The following is a 27,029-nucleotide window of genomic DNA, read 5'->3' as shown; positions in this document are numbered from 1 at the left end:
ATTAGTCAATCAGAGTATGATGAGAAGCAGAGCGCTGTAAGTAGCGGAGTTGGAAGTTGGGCTCCGATGGTATTTGAGTGAGGAGTTGGGCCCTTATGGCGTCTAGTCAGCATTAGCCGATCAGAATATGATGGGGAGCAAAGTCTTGTAAGTAACGGAGCGGAGAATTGACCCCGATGGTATCTAAGTGGGAAGTTGAATGAACTCCTGTGATATCCAAGTGGGGAGCTAGACCTCTGGGATGCCCGATCGACTCTAGCTGATCGGTGTGGGAAAAGTACACGGGATAAATTGCACCTATCTTGAATTTTGACGGTCACCTACTCCAATCTATTGACAATCAGACCCCACCTAGAGACTCCTCATAATTCATCAGTGACGACTTCCCTTTAATGCAACTAAGAGATGTCAGATGATATAATAGAATTTTTAAGGTTATATAAACAATTCAAATGTAAATTTTGGAGACCTGGGTTTGGTGCAACTGTAAAAACACAGTGGACAATTCGATAGCCAAGATCGAATTCTGGGACAAATTGGCTTCTAGGTGACACTGTATGCATACACTTGTTAGGAGTAAACCCGTTACAATCTGTGTGATCGTCTCAAACACTCTTTTCTACGCTTCTGAGTGTGTACCAAAGTCACAAGAACTTACAATCAAGTAGGTTTGAGCAGATAATCTTAAAATGTCGACTCTAGCGAGCCGAGCCACGCGCCGAGTAGATGAGTTGCGGACACCGTGAATTGTTGAGCGGCGCCACGTTGCTGCTGAGAGTTGCTGACAGGATGTCGAGAGTTGCAACACGAACTCAGAGTGGATGCCGAGTCCAGCAAAGCGTTGTCTCCTTAAAACAGTTTCGGCCCCTCCGCGGTGCTCAGAGAATTAGGTGGACGTCTGTTTCCCAGGATAAAATGGCAAGATCACGAGCACAACCGAGCACTGGTTGTCATGACGATCTGAACTAGATCCGAAAACTATCATTATTTCTGTTGAGCAAAAGAAGTGCACAACAGAAGGGAAGGAAACATAGGGAGTCAAGGAGGAAGAGAAGCACGTGCTCACTTGTGCTCTTCTCACACAAAGCTCACTTAAGTTTTCTCACTCAAAGATCGCTTGAGTTGTTCTCTTTTTTAATCTGCTTCAATCCTCTCACTGGTCTTATATAGACCTCAGCCTTTGTTCTGCTTTCAAGCACAACGAGCAAAGCAAGCCACGTTGTGGCTTGCTTGCAAGCTTGCCACGTGGCGTACAAGTAAGCTGGCGACCTTCCTTATCTTGTATGTTGGCCAACAAGTTGTCTGACTGATGTTACAAACAATGGGGCTCATAAAAAGACCCCTCGGGTTGATGTCATCCGGGCCCTGAATTCTCACCCCCTTTGTTCCGAATCAGCCGGAAGACTTCACTTTCTTTGTGGGACTGAATCCCACACGTCGTATTTCCATTCAAGTTTTTCCAACAATCCCCCACATGAATGAAAACAAGGATGTGTGATAGTCTTTGACAGTTGACCCGAGTATAGGATAGGTAGGTGTTACCCTTTGAACATTCCCTTGTAAACTCTGTTTGCTCACTGGCTGATTAGTAGACGAGAAGTCTTTGAACTGTTCGGCCATTGGTGTAAGTATGGACAGAGGTGTACCCACGACTCTCCCTGATATAGCTTAGGTCTTATGAGTGTGTTCGTTCTTGGCCATGAACATGTCTGATTCTGTGAGAAGTTCTAAGAATTGTGTCTTCGATTCTTTTTGAAGCGACCTCACTTCTTTCGCACATAGGTGATCCCTCAAGAGTTACACTTTACTCTTCTTGATCATTAAAAGTCTATCGGCTTACCCTGGTCTGGTCACTGTTTCATTGGGCTACTCACAGTGTGTCTAGTCAGTGCAGATTAGTTGGCCCTTTGAACCTAGTTCTTGGGATCTCCAGTTAGTATAGGTTGGGTGTCCTCTGCACTGATTGCTGACAACGGCATCAAGCTCATTCCCTGTGATGAGCTTGCAACTAACTCTCGATTTAACTCCTTGGTTAGCAGATCCGCTAAGTTATCCTTTGACTTCACATAGTCAATAGTGATAACATCAGTTGAGAGTAGTTGTCTAATGGTATTATGTCTACGACGTATATGTCTAGACTTACCATTATACAGATGACTCTGTGCTCGACCGATTGCTGATCGACTATCGCAATTTATGCAAATCGCCGGCACAGGTTTTAGCCAACGTGGAATATCTTCTAAGAATTGTCGTAGTCATTCAGTCTCTTCACCACATTTATCAAGAGCTACAAACTCAGATTCCATCGTGGATCTGGTTATTACGATTTGCTTAGAAGATTTACAGGAAATGGCTGCACCAGCTAGAGTGAAGACATATCCACTCGTAGACTTAGAGTCTTGTATATCATATATCTAACTTGCATCGCTGTATCCTTCGATCACAGCAGGATATCTTGTATAGTGCAGTCCATATTCACGAGTGTACCTTAAGTACCTCAGTACTCTTGTTATCCCTTTTCAGTGCTCAATACTGGGATTACTCGTATCTGCTCAGTCTGCTTACTGTGTAGGCTAAGTCTGGTCGTGTACAACTCATCCAGTACATCAGACTTCCAATCACTCGAGAGTACTTTATTTGCGAGATACTTTCACCTCAATTTTTTTATAAATGTTGACTTGTATCTATCGGCGTTCGTGCCAACGCAGTATCACCCTTGGTGATTTTCTCAAGAATCTTGTCCACGTAATGGGACTGACTAAGAACAAGTCCTTCTGTCGTTCTAAGAATTTTGATTCCTAGAATCACATCAGCTAGACCCATGTCTTTCATGTCAAATCTTGAGTTCAACATATCTTTAGTGGACTCGATTATCTTATCATTACTCCTAATGATAAGTATGTCATCTACATAGAGACACAAGATGACATAGTCAATCTCTATGGTTCTCATGTAGACACATTTATCACGTTCATTGATCTTGAAGCCACATTCCTTCATGGCATTATCAAATGTCTTATGTCACTGCTTTGGTGCTTGTTTCAAACCATATAATGACTTCACCAATCTACAGACCTTGTTTTTCTGCCTTGACACAGAAAACCCCTCAGGTTGGTCCATATAGATTTCCTCTTCTAAATCCCCGTTTAGAAAGGTTGTCTTTACATCCATTTGATGTATTTCGAGATTCCATAAAGCAGCGATAGTCAACAATACTCTAATGAAAGTTATTCTAGATACCGGAGAGTATGTATCGAAGTAATCAAGGCCTTCTCGTTATCGGTATCCTTTGATTACCAATCTGGCCTTGTATTTATCAATTGTACCATCTGATTTCATTTTCTTCTTGAAGATCCACTTACACCCTAATGGTTTACTTCCCAGAGGAAGATCCACAAGTTCCCAAGTGTGATTTTGCAAGATAGATTCTATCTCAGATGCAATTACCTCTTTCCAGTGAGGTCCATCAAAAGAGTTTACAACTTCTGAGTAACTTCGAGGCTCACTTTCCAACATGAATGTGATAAAATCCGATCCATAGGATTTTTCTACCCGAACTTTTTTACTCCGTCTAGGCTCAACCTCCACGATTTCCTCGTCATCATCATCTTCTTCTTCACCTGGTGTTTCGGTTGCCCGTTTTGAGGAGCTAGCATCCTCCCGGGTCTTATATGGAAACACATGCTCGAAGAATGAGACATTTCTCGATTCGATTATCGAGTTCTTGTATATCTCCGGTATGTGTGACTCATACACACAAAATCTATACACAGTGTTGTTTTGTGCATAGCCAATGAAGATGCAATCAACAGTCTTTGGTCCTATCTTAATCCTTTTTGGATTAGGTATCAATACTTTGGCAAGACACCCCCACATTCGTAAATATTTGTAGAACGATTGTCTTCCATTTCACAACTCATAAGGGCTCTTATCTATTTTCTTCCGAGACACCTTATTTAAAAGGTAATTAGTTGTTAACACAACTTCCCCTACATGAACTCTAGCTATCCAGAGCTTAATAGAAGAGCATTCATCATCTCCTTAAGAGTTCGATTCTTTCGCTCAGCAACTCCGTTTTGCTGAGGAGTATATGGAGCTGTTATTTCATGTCTGATCTCATGTTCAGCACACAACTCAGTGAATGGTGACACATATTCACCGCCTCGGTCACTTCGAACCACCTTAATTTTCCTATTAAGTTGGTTTTCAACCTCATTTTTATAGATAGTAAATTTCTCTATAGCTTCATCCTTACTTTTGAGAAGATACACATAATAATATTTTGTATTATCATCTACAAAAGTGATGAAGTATTTATTACCACCACGTGTTGGTGTACCTTTTAGGTTGCACACATCAGTGTGGATTAGGTCAAGTGGTTCATTATTTCTTTCAATATGTTAAAAGGATGATCTTGTCATTTTTGCTTCAACACAAATCTCACACTTGTGTTTTGGGTCAAGGTGAAATGTAGGTATGCTTTGCATGTTTATTAATCTACGCAACACATCATAATTAACATGTCCTAGTCTACCATGCCACAAACACGAAGACTCAAGCATATAAGTGAAAGAGCTTTCATTTTTATTTATCTTGGGCCTAATGGCCATTACATTGAGTTTAAACAGCCCATCATATACATAGCCCCTTCCTATAAACACTCCGTTCTTGGACAGTACAACTTTGTCTGACTCAAAGACAATGTGAAAGCCATGCTTACTTAATAGTGATCCGGATACGAGATTCTTTCAAATCTCCGGAACATACAGCACATTGTTCAGAGTGAGATCCTTGCTTGAGGTCATCTTCAGCACCACCTTTCCTTGGCCCATTATGTCCGAGGTTGCTGAGTTCCCCATGAACAGTTTGTCTCTAGTGACTTCTTCGAAGTTGTGGAGTAGCTCCTTGCTGCAGCACACATGTCTGGTGGCTCCAATATCGATCCACCATTGTCGAGGATTGGAACTTATTAGGTTCACCTCAGAGATCACGGCGCAAAGATCCATATCCTGTTCTCCTGCTAGGTTGGTCTCAGGCTTTTTCTTCTTTGGCCTTTTACAGTCTGAAGCCTTGTGACCCATACGATCACAATTGTAGCATTTCCCTAAGAACTTCTTTTTCATGTTTTGTCCTTTGGGTTGCGTCGTGGAAGATTTTGGATGCTTCCGTTTTGAGCTTTGTCCATGTTCAACAACATTGGCTTTTACAGTAACCTGAGAGAACAGTTTTCTCTCCGAATTCTTGTTGTCTTCTTCTATACGAAGGCGAACAACAAGTTCCTCCAGGCTCATTTCCTTCCGCTTGTGCTTCAGATAATTCTTAAAGTCCTTCCAGCCAGTTGGTAGCTTTTCGATGATAGCTGCCACTTGGAAGGTTTCGCTCAGAGTTATTCCTTCTGAGTGAATTTCTTGTAAGAGTACTTGAAGCTCCTGGACTTGACTGATTACAGACTTCGAGTCACTCATCTTATAGTCCAGGAAACGATCAACAATAAACTTTTTGGCCCCAGCATCCTCCGATTTATATTTCTTGTCCAGAGATTCTCACAGTTCCTTTGTCGTTTTTATCTCACAATACACAAGATAGAGTGAGTCGGCAAGATTGTTAAGGATGTAGTTTCGACAGAAGAACTCAGAATCGTTCCATTTGTCGATCAGAAGGAGAGTGTTCACCTCATCTACACCCTTAACAACCTTGGGAGTTTCCTCGGTCAAGATACGTGCCAAACCTAGCGTGGTTAAGTAGAAGAACATCTTCTGCTGTCACAGCTTGAAATTCACTCCTGTGAATTTTTCTGGCTTTTCCCCATGATTGATTGACACATTCCCAATTGGGGTGGAGAAGGCCGGCACATGTTGAGCCTGTTGCATCTCAACATTTTCTGCCGCCATGGTAACAGAACGAATCTGTTTTAAGTTTTGTTGGAGTAAACCCGTTACAATCTGTGTGATCGTCTCAGACGCACTTTTTCACGCTTCTGAGTGTGTACCAGAGTCACAAGAACTTACAATCAAGTAGGTTTGAGCAGATAATCTCAAACTGTCGACTCTAGCGAGCTGAGCCACGCGCCGATTAAATGAGTTGCGGACACCGTGTATTGTTGAGCGGCGCCACGTTGCTGCTGAGAGTTGCTGACAAAATGTCGAGAGCTGCAACACGAACTTAGAGTGGATGCCGAGTCCAGCAAAGCCCTGTCTCCTTAAAACAGTTTCGGCCCCTCCGCGGTGCTCAGAGGATTAGGTGGACGTCTGTTTCCCAGGATAAAACGACAAGATCACGAGCACAATCGAGCACTGGTTGTCGTGACGATCTGAACTAGATCCGAAAACTATCACTATTTCTGTTCAGCAAAAGAAGTGCACAACATAAGGGAAGGAAACATGGGGAATCAAGGAGGAAGAGAAGCACGTGCTCACTTGTGCTCTTCTCACACAAAGCTCACTTAAGTTTTCTCACTCAAAGATCACTTGAGTTATTCTCTTTTTTAATCTGCTTCAATCCTCTCACTGGTCTTATATAGACCTCAGCCTTTGTTCTGCTTTCAAGCACAACGAGCAAAGTAAGTCATGTTGTGGCTTGCATGCTTGCCAGCATGCCATGTTGTGACTTGCATGCTTGCTAGCAAGCCACTTGCTAGCAAGCCACAACGTGGCTTGCATGCTTGCCAACATGCCAGCAAGCCACGTTGTGGCTTGCATGCAAGCTGTGGCTTGCTTGCAAGCTTGTCACGTGTTGTGGCTTGCTTGTAAGTTTGCCACGTGGCGAACAGGTAAGTTTGCCACATGGCGTGTAGGTAAGCTGGTAACCTTCCTTATTTTGTATGTTGGCCAATAAGTTATCTGACTAATGTTACAAATAATGGGGTTCACAAAAAGACCCCTCGGATTGATGTCATCCGGACCCTGGATTCTCACCCTCTTTGTTCTAAATCAACCGAAAGACTTCATTTTTTTTGTGGGACTGAAACTCACGCATCATATTTCCATTCAAGTTTTTCCAACAACACTTTCAAATTTTTCCAGTGGGTGAATAGGGGGGAAGTCATCCACTCCATGATTAGCAGCGCCGAAGACTTGGAAATCAAACTGTAACTTTTGGAGTTCCTATGATAATGAATGTCAAGGTCCATCCTCTAATGAAGGTGAGTTGTTGGAGGGAGCATGTCAATGTGTTCGTTTGGAACTGCTCCATGCGATTCGTCCAACTTCCTAATCATGATTATAGCAAATTACAGAAGTTTACAAATACATAATTAATGTGTCCCCTGCAGTCGAATCTAACACGAAGATCGACTTTACAATTAGTACCAGTCATTTTAATTGGTCTTGTTTGGTTTGATTCTGGTAATTGCGACCACAATAATGCAAAGAAAAGAAGAGAAAATTACAATTAGAAGCGTGATCAACCAGCAAAACTCATTGCTGCCTTGGACTTTCCTTCTAGAATATAAAGGACTGCAGTTACCTTTCCCCTCAATCTATCGGTGACTTTCCTAAGCCATGTCAACTCTTGTGAGCTAGACATTTGAACGAGTCGTCAACTGCTCACCTGCCCAACCTTATCATCGCATATAAAACCTCTCACGCCATTGGTCGAAAGACGTAACCACCGAGGCAATGAAGACGGTAGCACTGAGGTTGGTCTCTCTTCTTCTCATCTTGCAAGTTGCCTTCTTCGTCTACGGCCAAGGAAGGCGACCGAGGGAGGAGCAGCAGCAGCAGCCTTGCGATGAGTACTATGTGGCCGAGGAAGGCGATACACTGCAAACCATCAGCGTGAAGTGCAATAACATCTTTATCTTGGAAGACAACCCACAGATCGACGACTCCGACGACATCGGGCCAGGGACAGTTTTGTATATGAGGCAACCTTGAAGTGGATCATTTGGAGGTGATCAGCAAAAAAAAAAAAAAGCATACATGTTCTTTTGGATGAATTCAAACTGGTGTTTGGAATACTTAATACAAATGTTTGTTCTGTTTGGTGTATTTTTCATACCTGTGTTAGATTTGCCTTTCACAATTTGTTCTTGAAGAAGGATGGCTTTTGGGCTATTATTGTCCTGCATGAGCTTTTCTTCTTTTTCTTTCTTTTTTTTAGCTAAAATTTAGCCTGAAAGCAAGCTTCGACTGAGATATTAGACATAAAGGTGATGTGGTTATATGGTCATTTTTGCCACAGAGCAGTAGGCAGACAAGGAAGAAGAACCACCAAATTGCGTTCAGTTGCGATGTAACATCAAAATAGTAATAATACTTTTGTACAAAATCATTCTAAAAAACAGATGTAAAACTAAGATCAAGTTGAAGCAATGTGCCAACTATCTATGAGCGAAAAACGTGATGAATATATATAATCCAATGACAAATAGTAGGTAACCACTTCAATTGATTAACCACAAACAGATTGAATTTTTTATACTTAGTAGGTCACCCCAAACACAGATGGTTTACTTGATGCAACTCGTGTGGATTTAGCCTACACAAGAGATGAAGAATAATGGAGCAACAGGAATCTCCTGATTAATGTTCTGATTTTATTTTATTTTATTTTGTTGTTCAGATACATTTGGTTGATATAGTGTACATGGGAGTGGAACTAAATCAATTATGTGGTCTATTAAATTCTCTACTTTAACGTCCATCTTTGAAAGGATTAATAATCAGAGACATTAATCTCTAACCAAAAGAAAAAGGCATTATTGGGCCACGAACAAAAATAAGACAATCGATTCCATGACTTCATACGAACTCTTGGAGCTCATCAAATTACAGAAGGAAAAAAATAATAATTAACATAAAAATAAAAAAATTTAATTGCAGACAATGTGATAACAGTTGTGCTTACTCCCTCAATTGACAGCATGTGTGCTACTAACTTTATTTATTACAAGATCGCACAAATGTCAAGTTGGTAATGATCTGATTATTTCAGTAAATCCGTTCTACGCGCCCATGGATGTCTTCGTCATATGCTTCCATTTCAAAATTCAACTTCAAAGCAACAAATGGGCACTGCTCGTCTGCTCCTTGTACAGGACCTTTCACATGAAAAAAAGATTAACTTGTTCAAGATGAAGGCTGCTGCTCATGAAAGAGAAGGCATTTCGACTTTACAGTTCCCTAAGCTCATCTGTGGCAGTTCTTAGGTTTTTCCTGTGATACTGTGGGAAAAGCATTTTCTTGATCTTCCTTTCAGCAGCACTTTCAGAAATTGCCTGTGTTGATTAACGGCACAAAATTGAAAACATAAGGTAGTAAAGCAGGATTATTTAAAGCAAACTAAGAGAGCATCTTGTGCTAAATTGGGGTGGGAGTAAGAAATCCAAGTCTCCATAATGACTAGCCTTGTGAGAGGAATTATTCCTCCACACTGTTGCTAACATGGAATTGAATGGAGACTCTTCGTACATGAATTAATTTATGACATTATCCCAGGTCAAAGAAAATCAATTTAGATGCTTAAGTCACTTCACGGAAGAATGCTACAAAACGATGCATAGTTGTGTGCATCTATGCAAACTATCTCTGACATGAAATAAACGCTCATAGTAAAAATACCAAAACATTGATAAATTTACACAAATTCAATTACAGAAGCAAAAGGAAGATCATTCAGGATATTGTATAAAGTAGTTAAGAAATCGTATGGCTAATGCGATTAGTAAATTTAACTTAACTTGCAGAAGCATACATGGAAACAGCAATGTTAAGATAAATAAATAGGTTCCCTAAGTGAAAATGCTTACTCTAGCACTAAATGGAAAACGAAGAGTGCGAGCTTCCATCCCACAATATACTCTGACATCTATGCCAAGACTATCTACACCGATGAGATTTGCTACCTGAGTTAACAAAAGGTGAGTCAAGAGAGATTCAAATTCATCCAGAACAATAACTCAAAACAGTGCACAAATTTAAACATAAAAGAAGATTCAAAACCCATCTCTATAATGTGTCAGGATGACATGATAATTGATAAATGGATTCAAGCGATAGCACGCAAAGACAACTCCAACGAATTATAGTTAAGCACCGTATGCTCTCAGCAACTTTAGACCTATTCTCTCTCAGAAGCTGCTTTACAAGTTAGACAGCAATCCAACAGACTTATAGCACCCCTCATAAAAGTAATCTAAGAAAAGTAACCAATAACTATAAACTCCAATCTGCCAAAGTCAAGGATGTCTCTCACAATAATCAGAAAAGGAGATCTGTGACACAAACCATTTAACAAATGGAGAACCAGAATAGAACCTGCAAAGTGTGTTCTCACCTCAACATTAAGCCCTTTCCTCCTGCGACAGAGAGCTTTCAGAGCAACACTGCTCTGTGCTCCATATTCATTAATCCGCTCCATAATTGCTGACGCAGAATTTGCAAGCTGATCAGGTTCTGCATCTTGAAAATCTTGCAGATTAATTATTGACTGCAAGAATCGAAGAGCAATGTTGTTTAAGAATACTGGACTTGAAAAGATAATCAAGAAAAAGATGGAAGGAAGATTCATTTACCAGATTTCTGAGTGATCATAGTTGTTAAACCAGTGTTGACTTATTAGAGTTATTAGGAATTGTGTAGTGGGCTTAGTCTCAATAAATGTTTTTAGAAGTTATGTAGTCCTATATATACTATGTAATAAGCTAGTCCTATATATACTATGTAAGAGGCAACAAGATATCCAAGTTTCCCAATGCCAGTTATTCTGATTGAGCTAGGATGCAAACCCTCCATTTATTCATCCAGAGCTCACAGCTTTCCATGCACCATGCAGCTTCTTTAGTCTTTTGTCTCTTAGGAGTCTTTATGAAACCTCCTAGTCCTTCTCTATGTATTTCAGTTGTGTAGCAAACAACCTCCTCACAGTTTTCTTCTTACTTGCATCTTCAGCTAAGCAGTTTCCTGCTTGCATCTTCAGCTGCACAACTTCCATTGTGTTGATTATTGAGCAGTTGCTGATCCCCTCTTCATTCTTTGCGGTTGGCTTTGTTCAGATCTCACCTCATCCTCTCTCTATCAATGTGTGGATCTATCAACATGCTGATTTGAATTAGATTGTTTTCATGTTTTCATCATGATCATGTCTTGGTCAGTTTATGTTTTTGGAATTCTAGTTTTTGTTACAAGTTGGGCATATATAGTTTCTATCCTCCAGCTAAAGGGGGTGTAGAGTTGTGTAATAGGTTTACTCCCTTTTGTTTTAGAATTATGTTTAGTCCTATAGATGCTATGTAATAGATGTCTCTTAATAAAAACACCAATATCATTACTTTTTCATCCCACTTATCACAGAAAGCAGAACTTGCCTGGTCACCATATACAGAACTTAAATCCATTGTCATGATCTCCAGCTTATAAAATGTTGAGCTAATTGTCCTACCAACATGTTTGGTGTTAAAATTCAGCAACCCCCCATCTACACATATATAATAGCTGATCAGTTCATACAGCTAGTAGATAGTTGAAAGAAAGACTTTGAATGAATTACCTCGACAATCTGAAATATAGTTGTCTTCATTATGGTAAAATAACCCCCTCAAATAAGATTCTTCATCTATTAAAGCAGGTCTTAGACAACCAAAAATTTGAAGCCCATTTGATGGTAAATCCACCTTCTGAAATTTTGTCTGGACGACCTGTACATAAAGCATGTAAAAAAATTTATTGAGTTTATCCTAGATCATATTCATGAACAAATTTCTCATCCAAAGCAACGTGATAAATCTACTCCCATTGAGAGCATCAAGTTGACAAAGGTTTTCTAAGATCATGCTAACTAAACATTTGACCAAGTCAACTAACCTACTTCACCTTGCCAAGAGAACCATTGGAACACATTACACATGTAATCACAGTATTACCATCTGTTCACAGGGCATATCAGTACATAATTCATCCAATAAAATTAGATATTGGCTCAAGGAACTTCTTCAATGAAACAATTGGTAAACCCATTGAAGGTCATTCCAATTCTAGTTTCTACAGATTTTGCCAATCTATGATATGAGCTACTCTATTACAAAAGGGCGAGGAGAAAAAGTGGTATATGGCACAAGATTACCTATGTGGTTTGTCTATTAAATACTGCTGTCAGAGATTAGTGAACAATGCCTCTCGAATGATCCATAAATAAAGGGAAAAAGCAACATGAAAAAGACATGTCTAAGTGAGCAAATGGTCAGAAACCAGGTATGCAATGCCTGAAAAATGAATTCCAATTATGAATTAGTTCGTCCATTTATACCTTTGTTAGACATTTCGCAAAATATAGAGGATGAGTGTAACGCAGAGTATCTGGCATGCCCCAACTTATAAGAGTATCAGTTACTTCTGTATCATCAATCTGTAATAGATGCAAAGAAATGAGACTACAGTAGCTTTAGTTCTTCAGAGTTGGTAATAAAGTATAGTCAGCTATATTGCAGCTGCTTATTTTGACTGCACAAACCTCCTTGAACTCGGGCAAACCAATACCCTCTTCTTCATCCATTTCAAGGGTGTCAAAAATTGCATTCTTTTCTCCATATATAGGGGAATCATAACCTATCAGAACTATCTGCAAACATAATTCAACTGGGTAAATTGTAGCACTTCCCTTCCAAATACAATTATGAAACCATGTTCTATTAGTGCTAGAAAAATTGCCTACCACAGGACTGCTTGCATTTGGATCTTGCAAAATATTTTCATCATTGAATAACTCAAAAAATATATCTGAATCAAATAAAAGTAAGATGTTAATCAACATGGTGTGCCAGCAAAGAAGGATGTTAATCAAGAACCCAACCTCCATAGTCATCAATGACATAGTGAAATTCTGCCCATGAAGCATGACGATGGGGTTCATTATGTATCCCTCCAGGAAATATTACCAAAGCCTTGCTATTAGCCTAAAAAGAAGAGAAATTGTTACAACTTGGAAGTCATAAACATTTTCCAACATAAATAGACAGATCAGCACACTAAAGCATTGGCACAAAAAGAAACTTCACAATTGTACTTTCCCAGTATTAAACATCTTACTATAAGTGCTAATGTGCTAATGTGCTAAAAGCAGAACAAGAATCAGCACAGACAATATGATACTATGGTAATAGAGAACACTCCACCTACCATGCACACATATTCACTATTAGAAATTGCCCCCGGGGCGTAGCTGAATTGGTACCCAAGTGGTAGACTCGCATCAATGGGCAAGGGTTTCGAGTCGCGGCTGCGGCAAGTAACCCTCCCACTTAGGGATCCGCTCAGTGCTTGATTTACCTCCCTTCATCTCACCGTGGGGCCGGCGATGAGGGGTGTTTGGCATGAGCGTTATCACGTTTTTGCATCAATATTCACTATTAGAAATGCACGTTATAGAGAAAAAGGTAAAACCTAGCATGTCCGCAATGCTGATTTTCCACCTAAACTCTACTAGTACCTCAACTACTGTTCTAGCTATTTCAGCATCTGCAAGCTTCATGTTCTTGTTTTTGTTCTTCTCACATTCTTTCAGTTCTTCAAGCGGGTGATATCCATGATTTCTGTTATGATTAGATGAATCAGGTACTGAGTCTGAGTAATTTGCAGCAACCTGAACTCTCGAAACAGATAACTCATTTGCTGTTTGCAACCAATAAGATTGCATGAATGTGAAGTAGGCCCTCCTGCATCTGAGATAAAAATATATATAGATATATAAGAATTAAATAAATAAGATATGATTATTTTAAAAAAGAAAACTTCATGCTGTGTTATTTTATTTCAATTCTGTGGGGTAGTTGATATCACTTTAATTTGATGAGGCACTATGTTGGACCTGCAACACTTTGAAAATTCTGTAAATTATCCCTAGTCCAAAGTTTTTAACATGGCTCACCCATTTGTTCAGAGAGAAAGGCAAGCACATCTCTAAAGCTTTTAAAAGAAAAAAAAGGCAGTCTCGATAAAGCAAGGCACCCCGTCAAAAGTGAGAGAGAACAAGAATTTAAGGACAGTTACTCAACTAGGCAAAGGAAACCATTTTTCTGATCGCTGCATTTATTTCCCACTGTGATTGCACTGCAACATCCAATCTTAACAGTGATAATGTTTTCATTGTGTTTTACATTTTTGTACACAAATAAATTGATTAATAACAGAAGTTATAGCCTGCCAGCTCAAGTGGTGGAGCACACAGATGCCTATGACAAATTTTGCAGGCGGGATCCTCTGGTCCCGCCTGCCCTGGTCTGCCCTTGGGCCAGGGGCAGTGATTGGAGGGATTCAATGGTCCCCACCTGTTTAGCAGGTGGGGACCATTGAATCCCTCCAATCAGTGCAGTGGACCAGGGCCTGGTCCGCTGATCCCTGCTCCAAATTTTGAGGCTTCAATCTGCATTGATGCTATGTATTGAAATTTAATATAATAGTCATTCTTGAATTAATAACACACCTGAAGAGTGAATGATCAGGTCCTCTTCGACCATCTAAAGTAGTGTTGATCCAGCTAGCTGAAATCCCAGTTGACATGGAGCATCAATGCCTTCCAGACCACAGTGGATAGATGCTGGAGACAAGAGTTATGACTTATGAGTAAAAACAAGATGGAAAATAAGTTAAATTATGCATAAATTTCAATATAAACAACAAAATGACTATGAGCTTGAAGTAGGAAAACCCAAATCAGTAACATAAGAAATCAAAATTCATCTTATCAATCATCCATAGACGAAAGAAGTATCTATGAAGTAAAATAGCTCTTTTACCTCAGTTCAATTTCTCAAATCATGTTGTATCCTAACAATCACGTCATAAATGGGTTGTGTCATTCACTTCAACAAGACATTGTGTATAAAAACATATAACTAATTAGACATTTTAAAAAATAATTTTACATTATATACATTTAAACTTTCTAAAATACTGTTTTCTATAACATAAAAGATTAGTGCAGTTTTTAAATAATTATATAATTGAGTTCAGTTACCTGTTTACTGAAATCAGTTTGTATCATGTCATTTTGGTGTTTTCTCTTTGTAAAATGAATTTAAGTTGGGTCTGTCCTACCATTGGTTGCAGATATTGTGAGCCCTCCTAGGATGCAAAAGAATAGGTTAGAAAAGTGACTGGCACTCTCTCATGATGCCTAATAGGAATATTAATCTGGGTAGATTTGTGTGCATCCTCAAAAAGGTGTACCTAGGAGCATACCCACATATTGTAGCCTGATAACTGGATAAATCTCGTTCAAAGCCTCAGGCCCAACTAAGAAGAGCACTGACAACTATTGAAAGATCAACTGATTCTGCCAAGGATGGCACACCACCCACCTAGCATCTACTTCAGCCAAGGATTATACTCCAGGTGATGGCTGCATAGCAGCTCCAAGTCAAATTCACCAACTGAGGCCACCAACCAATTCCCATCGTTTCCTGCAGATAACTTACCAAGCATCGTCAGTCATTAAGAAGTGGAATGTTCGTCCATAGAGATGAAATTGTCTTGATACACAATAGATGGGAAGGCAGCAAACAACTTATATAAAGGTTGTAACCTCCTCCAATTGTCTCCAAGTACAAAGAGGGTTTTACTTCTCCTTATTATACTGAGTAAAATATTGTGAGATCATGTACCTCCTTTAGAGCTCCAACCTTTGGTGTTAATTATTGCAGGTCTCTATAGCATGAGGGTTCATCCTTCAGCCCATGGTCCAAGGTAACTCTTGCATGGAAACCCTATTGGACATACCTGATTCTACCTTATAAATTGGCTCAAGCAACCCTCCTAATTCTAGACAAGTTATGCTAGTTATCCCTCTCACTCCTAAAATAGCCTCGATGAGCCTCTAGTCGTTCCTAACTAATACCTCGTGAATGTCTCACTGTCAACTTAGAAGCTGCCTTGTCCAAAGACTACTCTCTCAGTTAATGTTACTTAATATCCCTACATGAGTCCACTCAATTGGAGCATACCCACTCCCCGTTTCCCATGTATAACTTGATCGATATGTAACATGCAGGAAGCAGAAGATAACCTGGATAAACATTGCGGTCACCTCTTCCAGATACTCTACATACAAAGAGGGAACAAACCCATCCAAGCAATAGAAAGACAAACCAAGAGAACTAAACACCTCATTTCATACTACTTACGCTTCTTCAATGACTAACACAATCATCAAATGCAACTCCTCGAAAACCCCCAATCCTGTCGATCTTCAGAACGTGAGGCTTCATCCTTTGGCATGTGAGTCGGGAGGTCAGGCCCAATCCAAGACGATATCTCCATCAGAGAGTTTTAATCTGATCATATCAAATAACAATGAATCACAGAAGTTTACTGTGATTCATTGGCATCTCATCGAGGGGGAAAAAAAAACAGGATAGGCCGAAAAAAAAAACTTCTTTTAATCAACTACAGATGGATCAGCCACAAAAAATCCCCAAAACCGCCAAGAATCAGGAAAGTAAAAAACTTTAGCGTCAGCCCTTCCTTCCTGGACTGATCAGCAATAGCTCGAGATGGCTCTAGCGTGCGGTTTCCTTATCGAAAGAAAAAAGAGGGAGGAGTGATTACCGAGGTAGAGGAGAAGGAGAGATCAGGGGTGTCGCCTCAGCCGCCAGAAGAATTCGCCCGCTGTTGCAGTGCTGCCGCCGTTATCTAAGCGTCGGCTTTTCTTTTTTATGTTTTTAGAAAGGGACGGAAGACTGAAGACACATCGTGAAGCAGTTTGTTTTTTTTTTTCTGTTTTATTCTCAATGCCTTTTATTTTTAGACATTTTACATAAACGCCCCTCGAGTTTTATATAATGGTTGACATTTTAAGCATGAGGCATATCATTCTACAACAATTAAGAGAGATTATTTAATAAGACTTGCATTTCCTTCCTTTTAAGGCTAAATAACTTTAAGCGTCTGTATTTTCTATCCAATTACAGTTTACCCTCTATATTTAAAAAATAATACTTAATTCTTTTGACCAAAAGTCAAGATTAAAAAAAATAGTAATAAATAAGAGAATCCTTATAAAATCTAAGGGCCATTTGACCTAAATTTTCATAAAACTTATACATCAACTTAACCTAAACAACAGAAAAATAACAAGTTTGAAAAAGATAACTATCTAAAAATTCATTCCACCACTCTCACTAAACTCAAAAAAAAACAAAAATTTAAATTGATAAATCAAAATCAAATTAAGATAGAACAAAATTTATCACTAAAAATCTCCTTCTCGTCATCAAATGTGACATACAATAAAGTAGAAGTAAAGTATTAGGGTAGTAAAATTACGCTAATACGTATATTAAAGATATTATAAAATCTAGGAAAAAAGTTTATAGGCTATTGTGACTACGAGGTTAGCGTTCAAACATCTTAATATACCACATAAATCCAAAACCACTAACATCTAATGGATGTCAAAGCAGTGAAGACTGATTGATGTGAAGGTCAAAGTCAAATAGTCAAAATCATAGGGTTGGATGGACTATGAGACCGTAGAATACGGATCAAGCAAAGTTGGTCGAACGAGCCCTAAGAGCCGGTCGGACGTGAAGGGCAGACCAGACTGTCCGAGCGGTCGTCCTTCACACTTGTAGTTAAGGTTAAGAGCCAAATACTAAGTTATCTGGTCCACAACCCTGGTCGATTGGATCTTAGGTATAATTGGACGCAATACGCCTCTCCAATAAAAGTAAGGCCAAGTGAAAAATAGGTCGATAGCTCCATTCAGCACAACCGAGCTGATGATGTCCCGGCTGAGTGGTCCCCGATCGACCTACAGTGAAACCGACATACACGTCTTATCGTATTCTTTTGGAAATTTATGACACCGACAATAGAGAATGTCCTGCAGGTAAATCGTCCTTTATAAACTTCCAACCTGTCACATCAGATATTTGAGTGCTCGCTTAAAGAAAAGTATCACAGATATTTTTTGACTTGTCTTTTCCTAAGAAGTTTTTGGAAAACGTGCATATGTTTCAGGATGCGTGCACAGACGCTAGCACTATAAAAAGAAGTCTTCATCTACATGCGGAGGTATGTAATACTTCGTTATTCTACATGCTCTTTGTTACTGTTCACTACTACTATTCTTTCCTCTCGAACCGAAGACTGACTTGAGCGTCAGAAGGTCAATGCCTGAGACCTCTTCTCTAGCCCGACACTAACGCTCCTAATTTTGTATGACAGTGCGGAGTCTTCTTCCAATCAACACCAGAACTATGTTACCAGCTAACCTTTTCTCAACTTTCGGACAATATCAAAAGTAATAGATTATTTTGATCATTATCATTTTTTTCGACGTTAAGAATTAGGGTTTAGATCCACACGTAAATTTTCAACCTTTAAATTAGAATTTATTTTCCTTATTCTTTGAAATTCTTTTTCAAGGTTATTTTGATCGTTACTTTTGTTTACATTTTGACTTGAGGTCAAAAAGATTAAGGGTTGTTTTTAAAATAAATATAGAAGGACAAACTATAGCATGATAGAAAACACATATTTAGCCGCATTTTAATTCACCTGTAATTATATTTTAATCTGCGTCTACTGCTTTGTTTTTTTCCATTTGAAATTACAATTATTTCTTTTTCTTTTTCAACTGCTAACAGAAGACAGCTGAGAAAGCTGATACACACTAACAGAGAGTCTGTACATCTTTTCCATTCAGGGAGGCAAAGGGAAAATGCCAACTCCCCTTGATTGAAAAGATTAGAAATTTCAACAAATAAAACAAAGAAAATGCCTGACATAAATTTACATGATTGGGACTGACCAATGACACTAGCATTGATATATCGAAAAACTCTTCTTCTTCTTCCAGATAGAACTCAGTGTCCTTCCAAGCTTCTTTGATCTTGATTTACAGAATTTCTTGGTTTCAATGGCCGCTTGAATTCCACTGTTGCCATCTATCGTCGGCTGATGTTGCTGCTTGAGGGTAGGTGGCTCTTGCTGCCGCTGGTCTCTGAAGAGTTTCAATAACCTCTCAGCCTTCTCTCTACCTTTTGCTGTCCCATTCACCGATATCGAAACTAGGGAGGGTATCACCCCTTCTTGCAAGACCATTTGACTGCATTTCTCGTTACCACTGCACAGGATCAACAGGCACGACACAACCTGCTCTTGCTCGAAGGGCTCACCAAAGTCCAAGACTCCAGCAAGACTGGAAAAGATTCCTGGATCGGAAATAATTTCTCTCCTTCCTGCCTGGCTCGATGCTAAATTTATCAAGACTGCAAGAGCCTTCTCGGTCCACATTATGCCTTCAGGTGCAGAAGGCAATCCGAGGAGCGGAAGGAGGCTGGTGATGATGCCTGATGATATGAGGATGGTGATGTTGGGTGGATGAGTGGAAAGATTATACAGCGCATAGAGTGCATCATACTTGCAGGTGCTCCCAGCATTTTCGTAATCTTGTAAAAGCTGAATGAGGAATGGAACAGCTTTACTTGAGCAAATAAGGGGCTTGGCCTCGTTAAGACATGAAAGGTTGAGGTAGAGTGCCGCTACACATTCGTACGTTCCAGAATTTGAGATCATTTCCACTAGCAAGGGTATCAAGCCAGCTTCTATGAGCATTTCCTTGTTCCTAATAGAAGAGGAGCAATGTAAGTGCTTGAAACTAATCAGCAATATTCGTATGGAAGCGCCAATAAATAGAATAGTAGGAAAAAAAGCATTAGACTTTTGTACCTATTGTTGTTGACTGCAAGGTTGAAAAGGGCCATGGCACCAGCTTCTTGAGCCTTTTGATCACCATTGTATATGGACGTTCTGAGAAACTGAATGAGCAACTCCGCAGCTCCATTAGCACCCATGAAGATCCTAGCTTCTTCATCCTCCTTCAGCAAATACCTTATCTGTTCCACTACTCTGAATTGCTTCTGTGCATTTTTAACCTCACCGAGTGAAGCTAGTGCACTTCGGCATTTGCCAAGCTCATCTGCTCCACAGTCCTGATAGTAGTTTAAAATTTCAGAATCATTCTCCTTGGTCTCCTCTGGGATGCTACTGCCATCACAATCAGAAACACTAATACTTTTCGATTTACAAGAATTTATGCCAAGAAAGGAACTTGAATCCATGGCTTCACATTGAGAGAGACTCAATCTCCAATAGTTGAAATCCAAGGACTCAGGGGGGGCATTAGGAATGGGAAATCCATTCTGCTCACACCAACTCGCAATCAAACCTTTAACACAGTAGTTTGGAGTTAAACATAAATGAGATAGCTGCTGCTGCGTTTTCGGACAGGTACTATGGCCATCATTGAACCATTTCTCAATGCAAATACGCTCATAGGTCTGTCCAGATGAAATAATGACAGGATCAAACATGAGCTGCAAGGAAATGGGGCATATGAATTCTTCAGGAGGGATTGGCATATTTCCAGACCTTCCATTTTGTTTGAAGTTGAAAGAGCGTAACTTAGATAGATGTCTATCAAACATCTGACTGTTCCTATCAAATGTGTAGCTGATCCGATGTGGACTAGACACCTCTTCAAACCCCAATATGGGAGGGGAGCGTGGAGTTGATTCCTGAGAGTCAGTATCATCAGCATACTCACTTCTGAAAATATTTGAGTACTTTCTCATGAGGTGATACAAGTAAGATACAATAGATTCCTTCCGTTTGTCATCCTGAGCACGAGCTCTCTCCATGAGTTTCTTCAGAGATCTCCTTTCAGTCAGTGCTGCTCGAGAAGAAGTAATCCCGAGCCTTAAAGCAGCTTGGTGGAAAACCTCAAGCTCTTTGCTATTGCTTGAATTGCTCTTCAGTTTACTGTCTTTCTGAAGCAATGATATGATTTCATCACCAGCCAGCTTCTCTGACTGATCAAGCTCAAACACAGCTTCTTCCAACCCACCAATGATTTCTATGATCTGACATGAGAAAGGGAAAAATAGAACCTTTGGGGGAAAATTATCATAGACAAGTAAAATGCATAAATTGAATAGTTGTCTAATTTTGTGTGTGTTGGACTGATATCAATTTTCTAATGCTCAACGGAATAATCCTTGTTGGTGCAGGTTGCACTAACAGTCGAACTCAGGTTTTGATGAATGACAAAGTAAGTTAAGTTAGGTTTGTTATGATCTAACGATGTAACTAAGTGTGCAGGAGAAGTCCAGATAGATCGACGGGTTGACCGGATATCTAGCAAGAAATCCAGCTAGGTCGACGGACTGACCGGATAGCTGGTACGAAGTCCAGATAGGTCGACGGACTGACTGAATATCTGGCACGAAGTCCAGCTAGGTCAACGGGCCGACCAGATAGCTGGCACGAAGTCCAGACAGGTCAACGGGCTGACCGGATGTCTGGCAAAGCGGTAAGTTAAGGTAAGTCACTGGAGGAGAGTGACTTGGTGAGGACGCGTTCCCTGTTTGAGGGAATAGTAGGCGTCGATCCAACTTAGATCCATTTCGGAAATCTAAGTTGAGATCTTGACTAGATTCCGGTCTCGAGGAGACAGAATCTAATTACTACTCTATTTGTTATATTATGCTAACTTTGTTTTGCAGGGTAATAAAATTTTTATTGTCTCGGACTAACTTTTTCTTGCAGGAAAATGAGTTGCTAAAAAAGTCAGGTCCGAGCGCCAGAACTGGTCCGAGCGCCTGGAATGCCCAAGGCTTATCTGCTCGCTAGCTTGGAGCATGCTGATTGGTTGGCCAACATAACGGTCCAGGTGCTTGGAACTGCCTATATAAGCAACCTTCCACCAGGAGCACACAACACAACTCCGACGGTCGAGTGACGTTGCTCCGACGACCGAGCAACACAACTCCAACAACAGAGTGATGCGACTCCAACAATTGACAGCACAGCCTTCCAGATCTCTAAGAAGTTGTTGGTATACTTGTTTATTTTTGCATTTAAATTATACATTTATTGTATTCCTCTTGTAAAGATTTGCAAATTGTTAATGGATTGCCCAACAAAAGCACTCGACGAGTGCGGGCCTTGGAGTATGAGTCGACGAAGGCTCCGAACCAAATAAAACTTGGTTTGTTAGCATTGTTTTCATTGTTATCTTTCCGCTACGTACTCGATTTAATTCTCGATTTTTACCGATCGCTATTCACCTGCCCCCCTCTAACGTTCTTCACGATCCAACAATCCTAACCTATGATAGGTAAATGGTAAAAAAACTACAATAATTTATAGCAGTCAAAAGTATCAAATACAACACTTCGACAGTATTTTATATTACTTTATGTGTTTGTAGATATGGACATGTATATTTTTGTACCACGGCGAAATGGGCTGTGAGTTCTAGTATTAATGGATCTGTATGTATTACATTAAGACCGACAATAAAATGGGACAACAAGAAAGAGACAAGAGAAATGCTAGCAATTGAAAATGGGGCATATCATATAACACTAGGTGCAATGGCGGAGCCAGCCCGGGTCAATTACCTGGGCTGATCTCAAGATATGGGTCACAAGCGTTGACACAAAGATCGCCAACGTCGTCATTCTAAATTTGCCGCTGACGGCGACGTCGTCGCCCCGGGCTAGCCGCAGACGCCGACATCGCCGCCCCAGGCTAATCCCTAATTTTTCTCATTTTTTCCCTTTCTTATCTTGTAATTTTCGTTCTTGCCATCGTTGGCTACCCGGGCTACAGCCCGGGTAGCCATGAACTTGGCTCCGCCCTTGACTAGGTGAGCATAGAGGAAACAAAGGCGAGAGAATAGAGCACCCATAAGAATTCAAAAGGTGATGGAAGCAATCTTAAGTATTCTCCAACTAATTTAGAATAATATTTAAAATTGAACTGAAAATTATTTTAAGCATACAAATAATCTCTAGTGTATGATGAATTAATTTCTTCAGAATCCCTAGCTCAAACTGAATTGCATATTTTCAGTAAAGAGTTGCATAAACGACGTCAAACTTCAGAGGCTTCATATTTAAAATCCAGAGTTCAGGATTGTTTTCAAATTGGATCTCTACAATTTGAATGTAAACTCTCTTGACCAGATTAGCTTTCTTTTTGCAATAGGAAGCAAGGAATATCCTGAGTAAGATGACATTTTCACATATAGAATACGGCTACTAAGTGTTAAGAAGATGAGGAAAGGAAAGAGGGAGAATAATGGGTGTAAGGTTGGGATCAAAATTTCCTCCATTGCTTCTCATGGTAATGGAGGAGGAAAAGAAACAACTAGGGGCCATCTGTAAATGTCTGCCTAGATTGAAAGCACCTATGACCTATTGGGTAGAATGTTTCTAATAAGGAAATTTTCAAAATTATTTTTTTCTTCATTTTATTTTATTTTTTAAAATGATTTTAAGAAAAATTAATTTCACAAAGTCTGAATCCTTTTTTCTTTCCAACGAAAACAATAAAGGGAAATGGATCATAATTTCCATCCCTTTAAGGAAAATAGATGAGGGATCAATTTCCTTCTTTCCCTCAATATTTCTTTCCCCTCCTCCACTTCTCTGCAGTCTTCATGATACTTCGACTTCCTTGTAGGAAACATGATGAAAGAGCACTTATGTATGTAGCTATAGAAATAATATATGATTTAAATATTTTGGCAATGCTAACAGACTTCAAATATTTACATGCAAACATGGTAGGAGCATACCTGGCAATTAATAGGCTCTGGCACAATTTCTTCAACTCGTCTAAGACTTTCTCCAAGTGCACATTTGGCCTTTTCAAACTTTACTATAATTGATTCTCCAGTAATTGCCTATGGAATCAACACAAATGTGCTAAAACAATAAACAGTGTCATAAAGCAGCATCTAGCTGATTAATCTGATAATGCACATCCAATATGTAGTAACTCCATGAAGATAATGCATTTCCAGAGAGATGTTCAAGATGGCAATTCTGTTTCAATTTTATAGAAAGTAATTTTATGGCTGGCAAAAAAAGCTCATTTTGAGCAACCATAAAAAGAGCATGAACAAAGCGAAGGATTGCAGAAGAACATTCATTTATCATGTAAAAGTAATTGATTAGAATAAAATAGGTAAGTAGAATGAAAGGATGAGAGTTCCAAATATGCAACCTATTATAGGTATGCAAATTGAACCAATTTTTATGCTGCTTAAATTGATGGGTAAATGAAAGGAATCAGAGATCTTTGAAAAATCTTCAAGGAGTGTTAATTTTACAACATAATTAAGTAATAATATTTCATTCCCGAGACAAACTAAGCAATTTTTTGCTAGTAATTAGGAGTTTACAAACAATTTATGCTGATGACATTCAGTGAGATTGAATTCAATAGATTCAAGGAAAAATTGTGGAAAAGAAAATTACCAAGTAAAGCTTACTACACTCAGAGCAATGCTGAAGAAGACTTTTGGCTTTGTCAAGAGCAACATGCAAAGAGCATAGTGCCTGTATGCCAGACTTACTTCTGGGTCTTGCAGCTTCTATAAAGGGAAATATCTCCATTACCTTACTAATAAATGCATGGAGCACTCTAAACATATCCCCATGTACCTGTTCATACAAAAAAAGACGACTAATTAGTTTCATATTCCAATCATTCTAAACATCAAAACGTCTTCTCAAGCAAATCTTTCTTCTTGACGACAATACCTTTGGATCACCAGCTATGAACATGCGCCCTTCCAACTCAGCCGCGTCCATCACTCTCACCGAAAACATGAATCAACTGTATCCAGGAAATAGAAAGTAACAATAAATACAACAAAATCAAAACTCTCATCGCAAACTAAAATCCAAATCCCTCAAAAACTAACTTCCACCAAGTTTTCGTTTTTTAACATTTATATCATATAAGTTGAAAACCTATAAGGTACAATTACAGATCCAAAATCAAAAAGACATTTTTTTTCAGTATGAGAAACCCGGAGAGCAGGAGCTCGGGTCCTCCCAGCATCAACGGAAAGAACGCCAAGCTCAAAATCCCCAAGTATACAGATAATTTTCCGGCTTGTCAATCACAGACCCACCTAAAAAAAAAAACAAAATGTCCCAATCACCATCACCAGCGCCGGAGCATGCAGTCGATTCAGATGAAGTCGCGCATTACATGACAAGATCGAGATCTCATCTCCTCCACCTCCCTCGTTAGGAAAAGGATTTCGAGGAACGAGCTAGTTAAAAAAAACAAAGGGCGCTCCTTGCGAGAAGGAAGCGAGAATCGAGCGATCGAGAGAAGAGTAAGCACAAAGCGAGAGAGATTCCATCAGCCATTCATTCCCCATGTCCTCTCTCACTCTGATATATAATTAATAACTAATCTCCAGTGATTAACAGTGCTAATGGAATCAAATTGTACACTAAACATTATCAAACAAAATTAAACTCCCATCTTGTCTCTTCACTTCAATACTACAATTGTTATTGACGTCAACACTTACTACCATCTTCTTACCTGCACTTCCATTAGGTCAACGAACGGGCCTACTTGCCCTACATGGCAGGCCATGTGGTGGGTGCGTTGAAATAGGTCTTTTTTATTTTGACTCATCCAGGCCGTCGACTGTTGCGTGTATTAATCATAGCGCTGGGGTCCAAGAAACGGACGGCCAGGATCTCATGGATCAACCAATTTCAAAACATAATTTACAATTGTCGGTTGGATATAATCATTTATTAACTCCACATGTCTCCCTGTACTAAACTCGCTGACCTACTTGTCGTTTTCTAGGCACGAAAGTACCCCTAAAGATCACTATAATACGAGGTGATTAATATGGTATTACGTATATTTTAATAAAAGTTAGCGGTATTAATGGAAATTCGATTTTATATCTAATCCATGGGTTTGGAGACCCGTAGATTACGCTGTCGGCGGCGATCGGTTCCTTCAGTCCGCCACGTGGCTTGCGCCTCGTCGCCTGTTTTGGGGGGGATTTCACCGGCCGTATGCTGCGTTATATCGGACGGCTCTCGATAGCGTGATAAAAAAAACATGAATTTTCATTTTTAATGATCCTATTCGAAAGTAGAAAAGTCTAAAGCTGGGATGTGACGGTTTCACTCATCAACTTTAGATCTTATTCCGTTCTGTAAAATAAATAACGTTAGTATCGAATTAGGGAAGAGATCTTCGATATTGATCCTCTGATGTTCAAGTCAATCACCTGAATAGTGGAAGAAAGTGGAGCAACTATAACTCTAGCACAAACAGTAAATAACATGTACCTCCACTGATGATGGACCCTTTTTATATAGAGCACTGATGAGTGACGTGCACACTCTTCGGGCATGGACACGTTCTCCAATATGTCCTATGAAGAGACATGTTAGGAAAGTACCTTTGACATCATATCTTAACAAGACATGCATATCTCTGACAAGACATTAGAAGTTTTTGTCGTACGATCCGTCTATCGACCATACCTCGTGTCAGTGGCACTATCTCCTAAAAAGATATCGAGAATACGACAATGGTCCCACTGCTTGGCCGAGCGGGGTAGCCACTCGACCAGGACTCCTCCTCTCCGTCGATGGTTAGGTCCCGCTGTTTGGTCGAGCGAGGTAGCTGCTCAACTATAACTTCTCTATTTTGTCAGCCTCAGCTGCCCTTCTGACCGTGTAGTAGCATGACCTCTCCATTCGGACAAGTTTTCCGGTCTCTTTGGCGTCATGTTACTCCACATTGAGCGTTCGATTATTTTATCCCATTATTCTGAGCTGGAAGGATGGTCCGCTCGGATTTGTCTCTCGACGGTTGGACACTGACTATCTTGACTGGCCATTACAATCGTCCTTCGTTTGACTCTTTGACGTCCTGATGTTGACCATCTTGACTTTGAACTCTACCTTGACAGTTGACCCCACACCAGATGGATCTTCCTATATCGCCTCATCATTTAACATTTCACCAACCGTTATACCCGCCACGCGATTGCAAAATCAAGAGCGGCCCAGTGGAGATTTACCAATTGCAACGCGGGCTTATGTTTTTGTAAGATAATGAATTTCATGGACGCTCAATCTCGACCGTCCACTTTGGAGGTGGGGGTCCGTGATCCGGATTTGTATCCTCAATAAAGGTGCTCTTTGTCTGTGGCTGTGGGAGATTAGTAGCTTAAGTATGATTAAT

The 27,029-nt window shown here is 39.8% G+C and overlaps 2 protein-coding genes across 5 annotated transcripts; both read right to left on the bottom strand.

Moving 5' to 3' along the window:
- Positions 1-8,791: 8,791 nt before the first annotated feature.
- On the bottom strand, positions 8,792-16,440 carry LOC121967829 (uncharacterized protein At3g49140-like). Its single transcript, XM_042518308.1, has 13 exons — positions 16,115-16,440; positions 14,416-14,529; positions 13,423-13,654; positions 12,787-12,889; positions 12,649-12,713; positions 12,448-12,555; positions 12,244-12,342; positions 11,488-11,635; positions 11,306-11,415; positions 10,276-10,428; positions 9,749-9,844; positions 9,117-9,217; positions 8,792-9,040 (listed from the first exon to the last, which is right to left on the bottom strand). Exons 2-13 carry the CDS (start codon positions 14,490-14,492, stop codon positions 8,983-8,985), a joined length of 1,350 nt encoding a protein of 449 aa, XP_042374242.1. The 5' UTR covers positions 14,493-14,529; positions 16,115-16,440; the 3' UTR covers positions 8,792-8,982.
- Positions 16,441-18,494: 2,054 nt separating this feature from the next.
- LOC121967828 (U-box domain-containing protein 45-like) lies at positions 18,495-25,201 on the bottom strand. 4 transcript variants are annotated; one of them, XM_042518304.1, is made up of 6 exons: positions 24,928-25,201; positions 24,551-24,626; positions 24,266-24,451; positions 23,581-23,688; positions 19,665-20,857; positions 18,495-19,560 (listed from the first exon to the last, which is right to left on the bottom strand). In XM_042518304.1, exons 2-6 carry the CDS (start codon positions 24,617-24,619, stop codon positions 18,753-18,755), a joined length of 2,364 nt encoding a protein of 787 aa, XP_042374238.1. In that variant the 5' UTR covers positions 24,620-24,626; positions 24,928-25,201; the 3' UTR covers positions 18,495-18,752. The 4 variants fall into 4 exon arrangements, with proteins under 4 accessions (XP_042374238.1, XP_042374239.1, XP_042374240.1 ...); XM_042518305.1 differs by having other exon boundaries at positions 24,551-24,628; positions 24,931-25,201; XM_042518306.1 differs by having other exon boundaries at positions 24,958-25,201.
- Between the last annotated feature and the right edge of the window lie 1,828 nt (positions 25,202-27,029).

Source organism: Zingiber officinale, chromosome 3B (genome assembly GCF_018446385.1).
Source record: "Zingiber officinale cultivar Zhangliang chromosome 3B, Zo_v1.1, whole genome shotgun sequence".
NCBI lineage: Eukaryota > Viridiplantae > Streptophyta > Magnoliopsida > Zingiberales > Zingiberaceae > Zingiber > Zingiber officinale.
The sequence above is the reverse complement of the archived record's forward strand: the minus strand, read 5'-3'. Positions and strand labels throughout refer to the sequence as shown.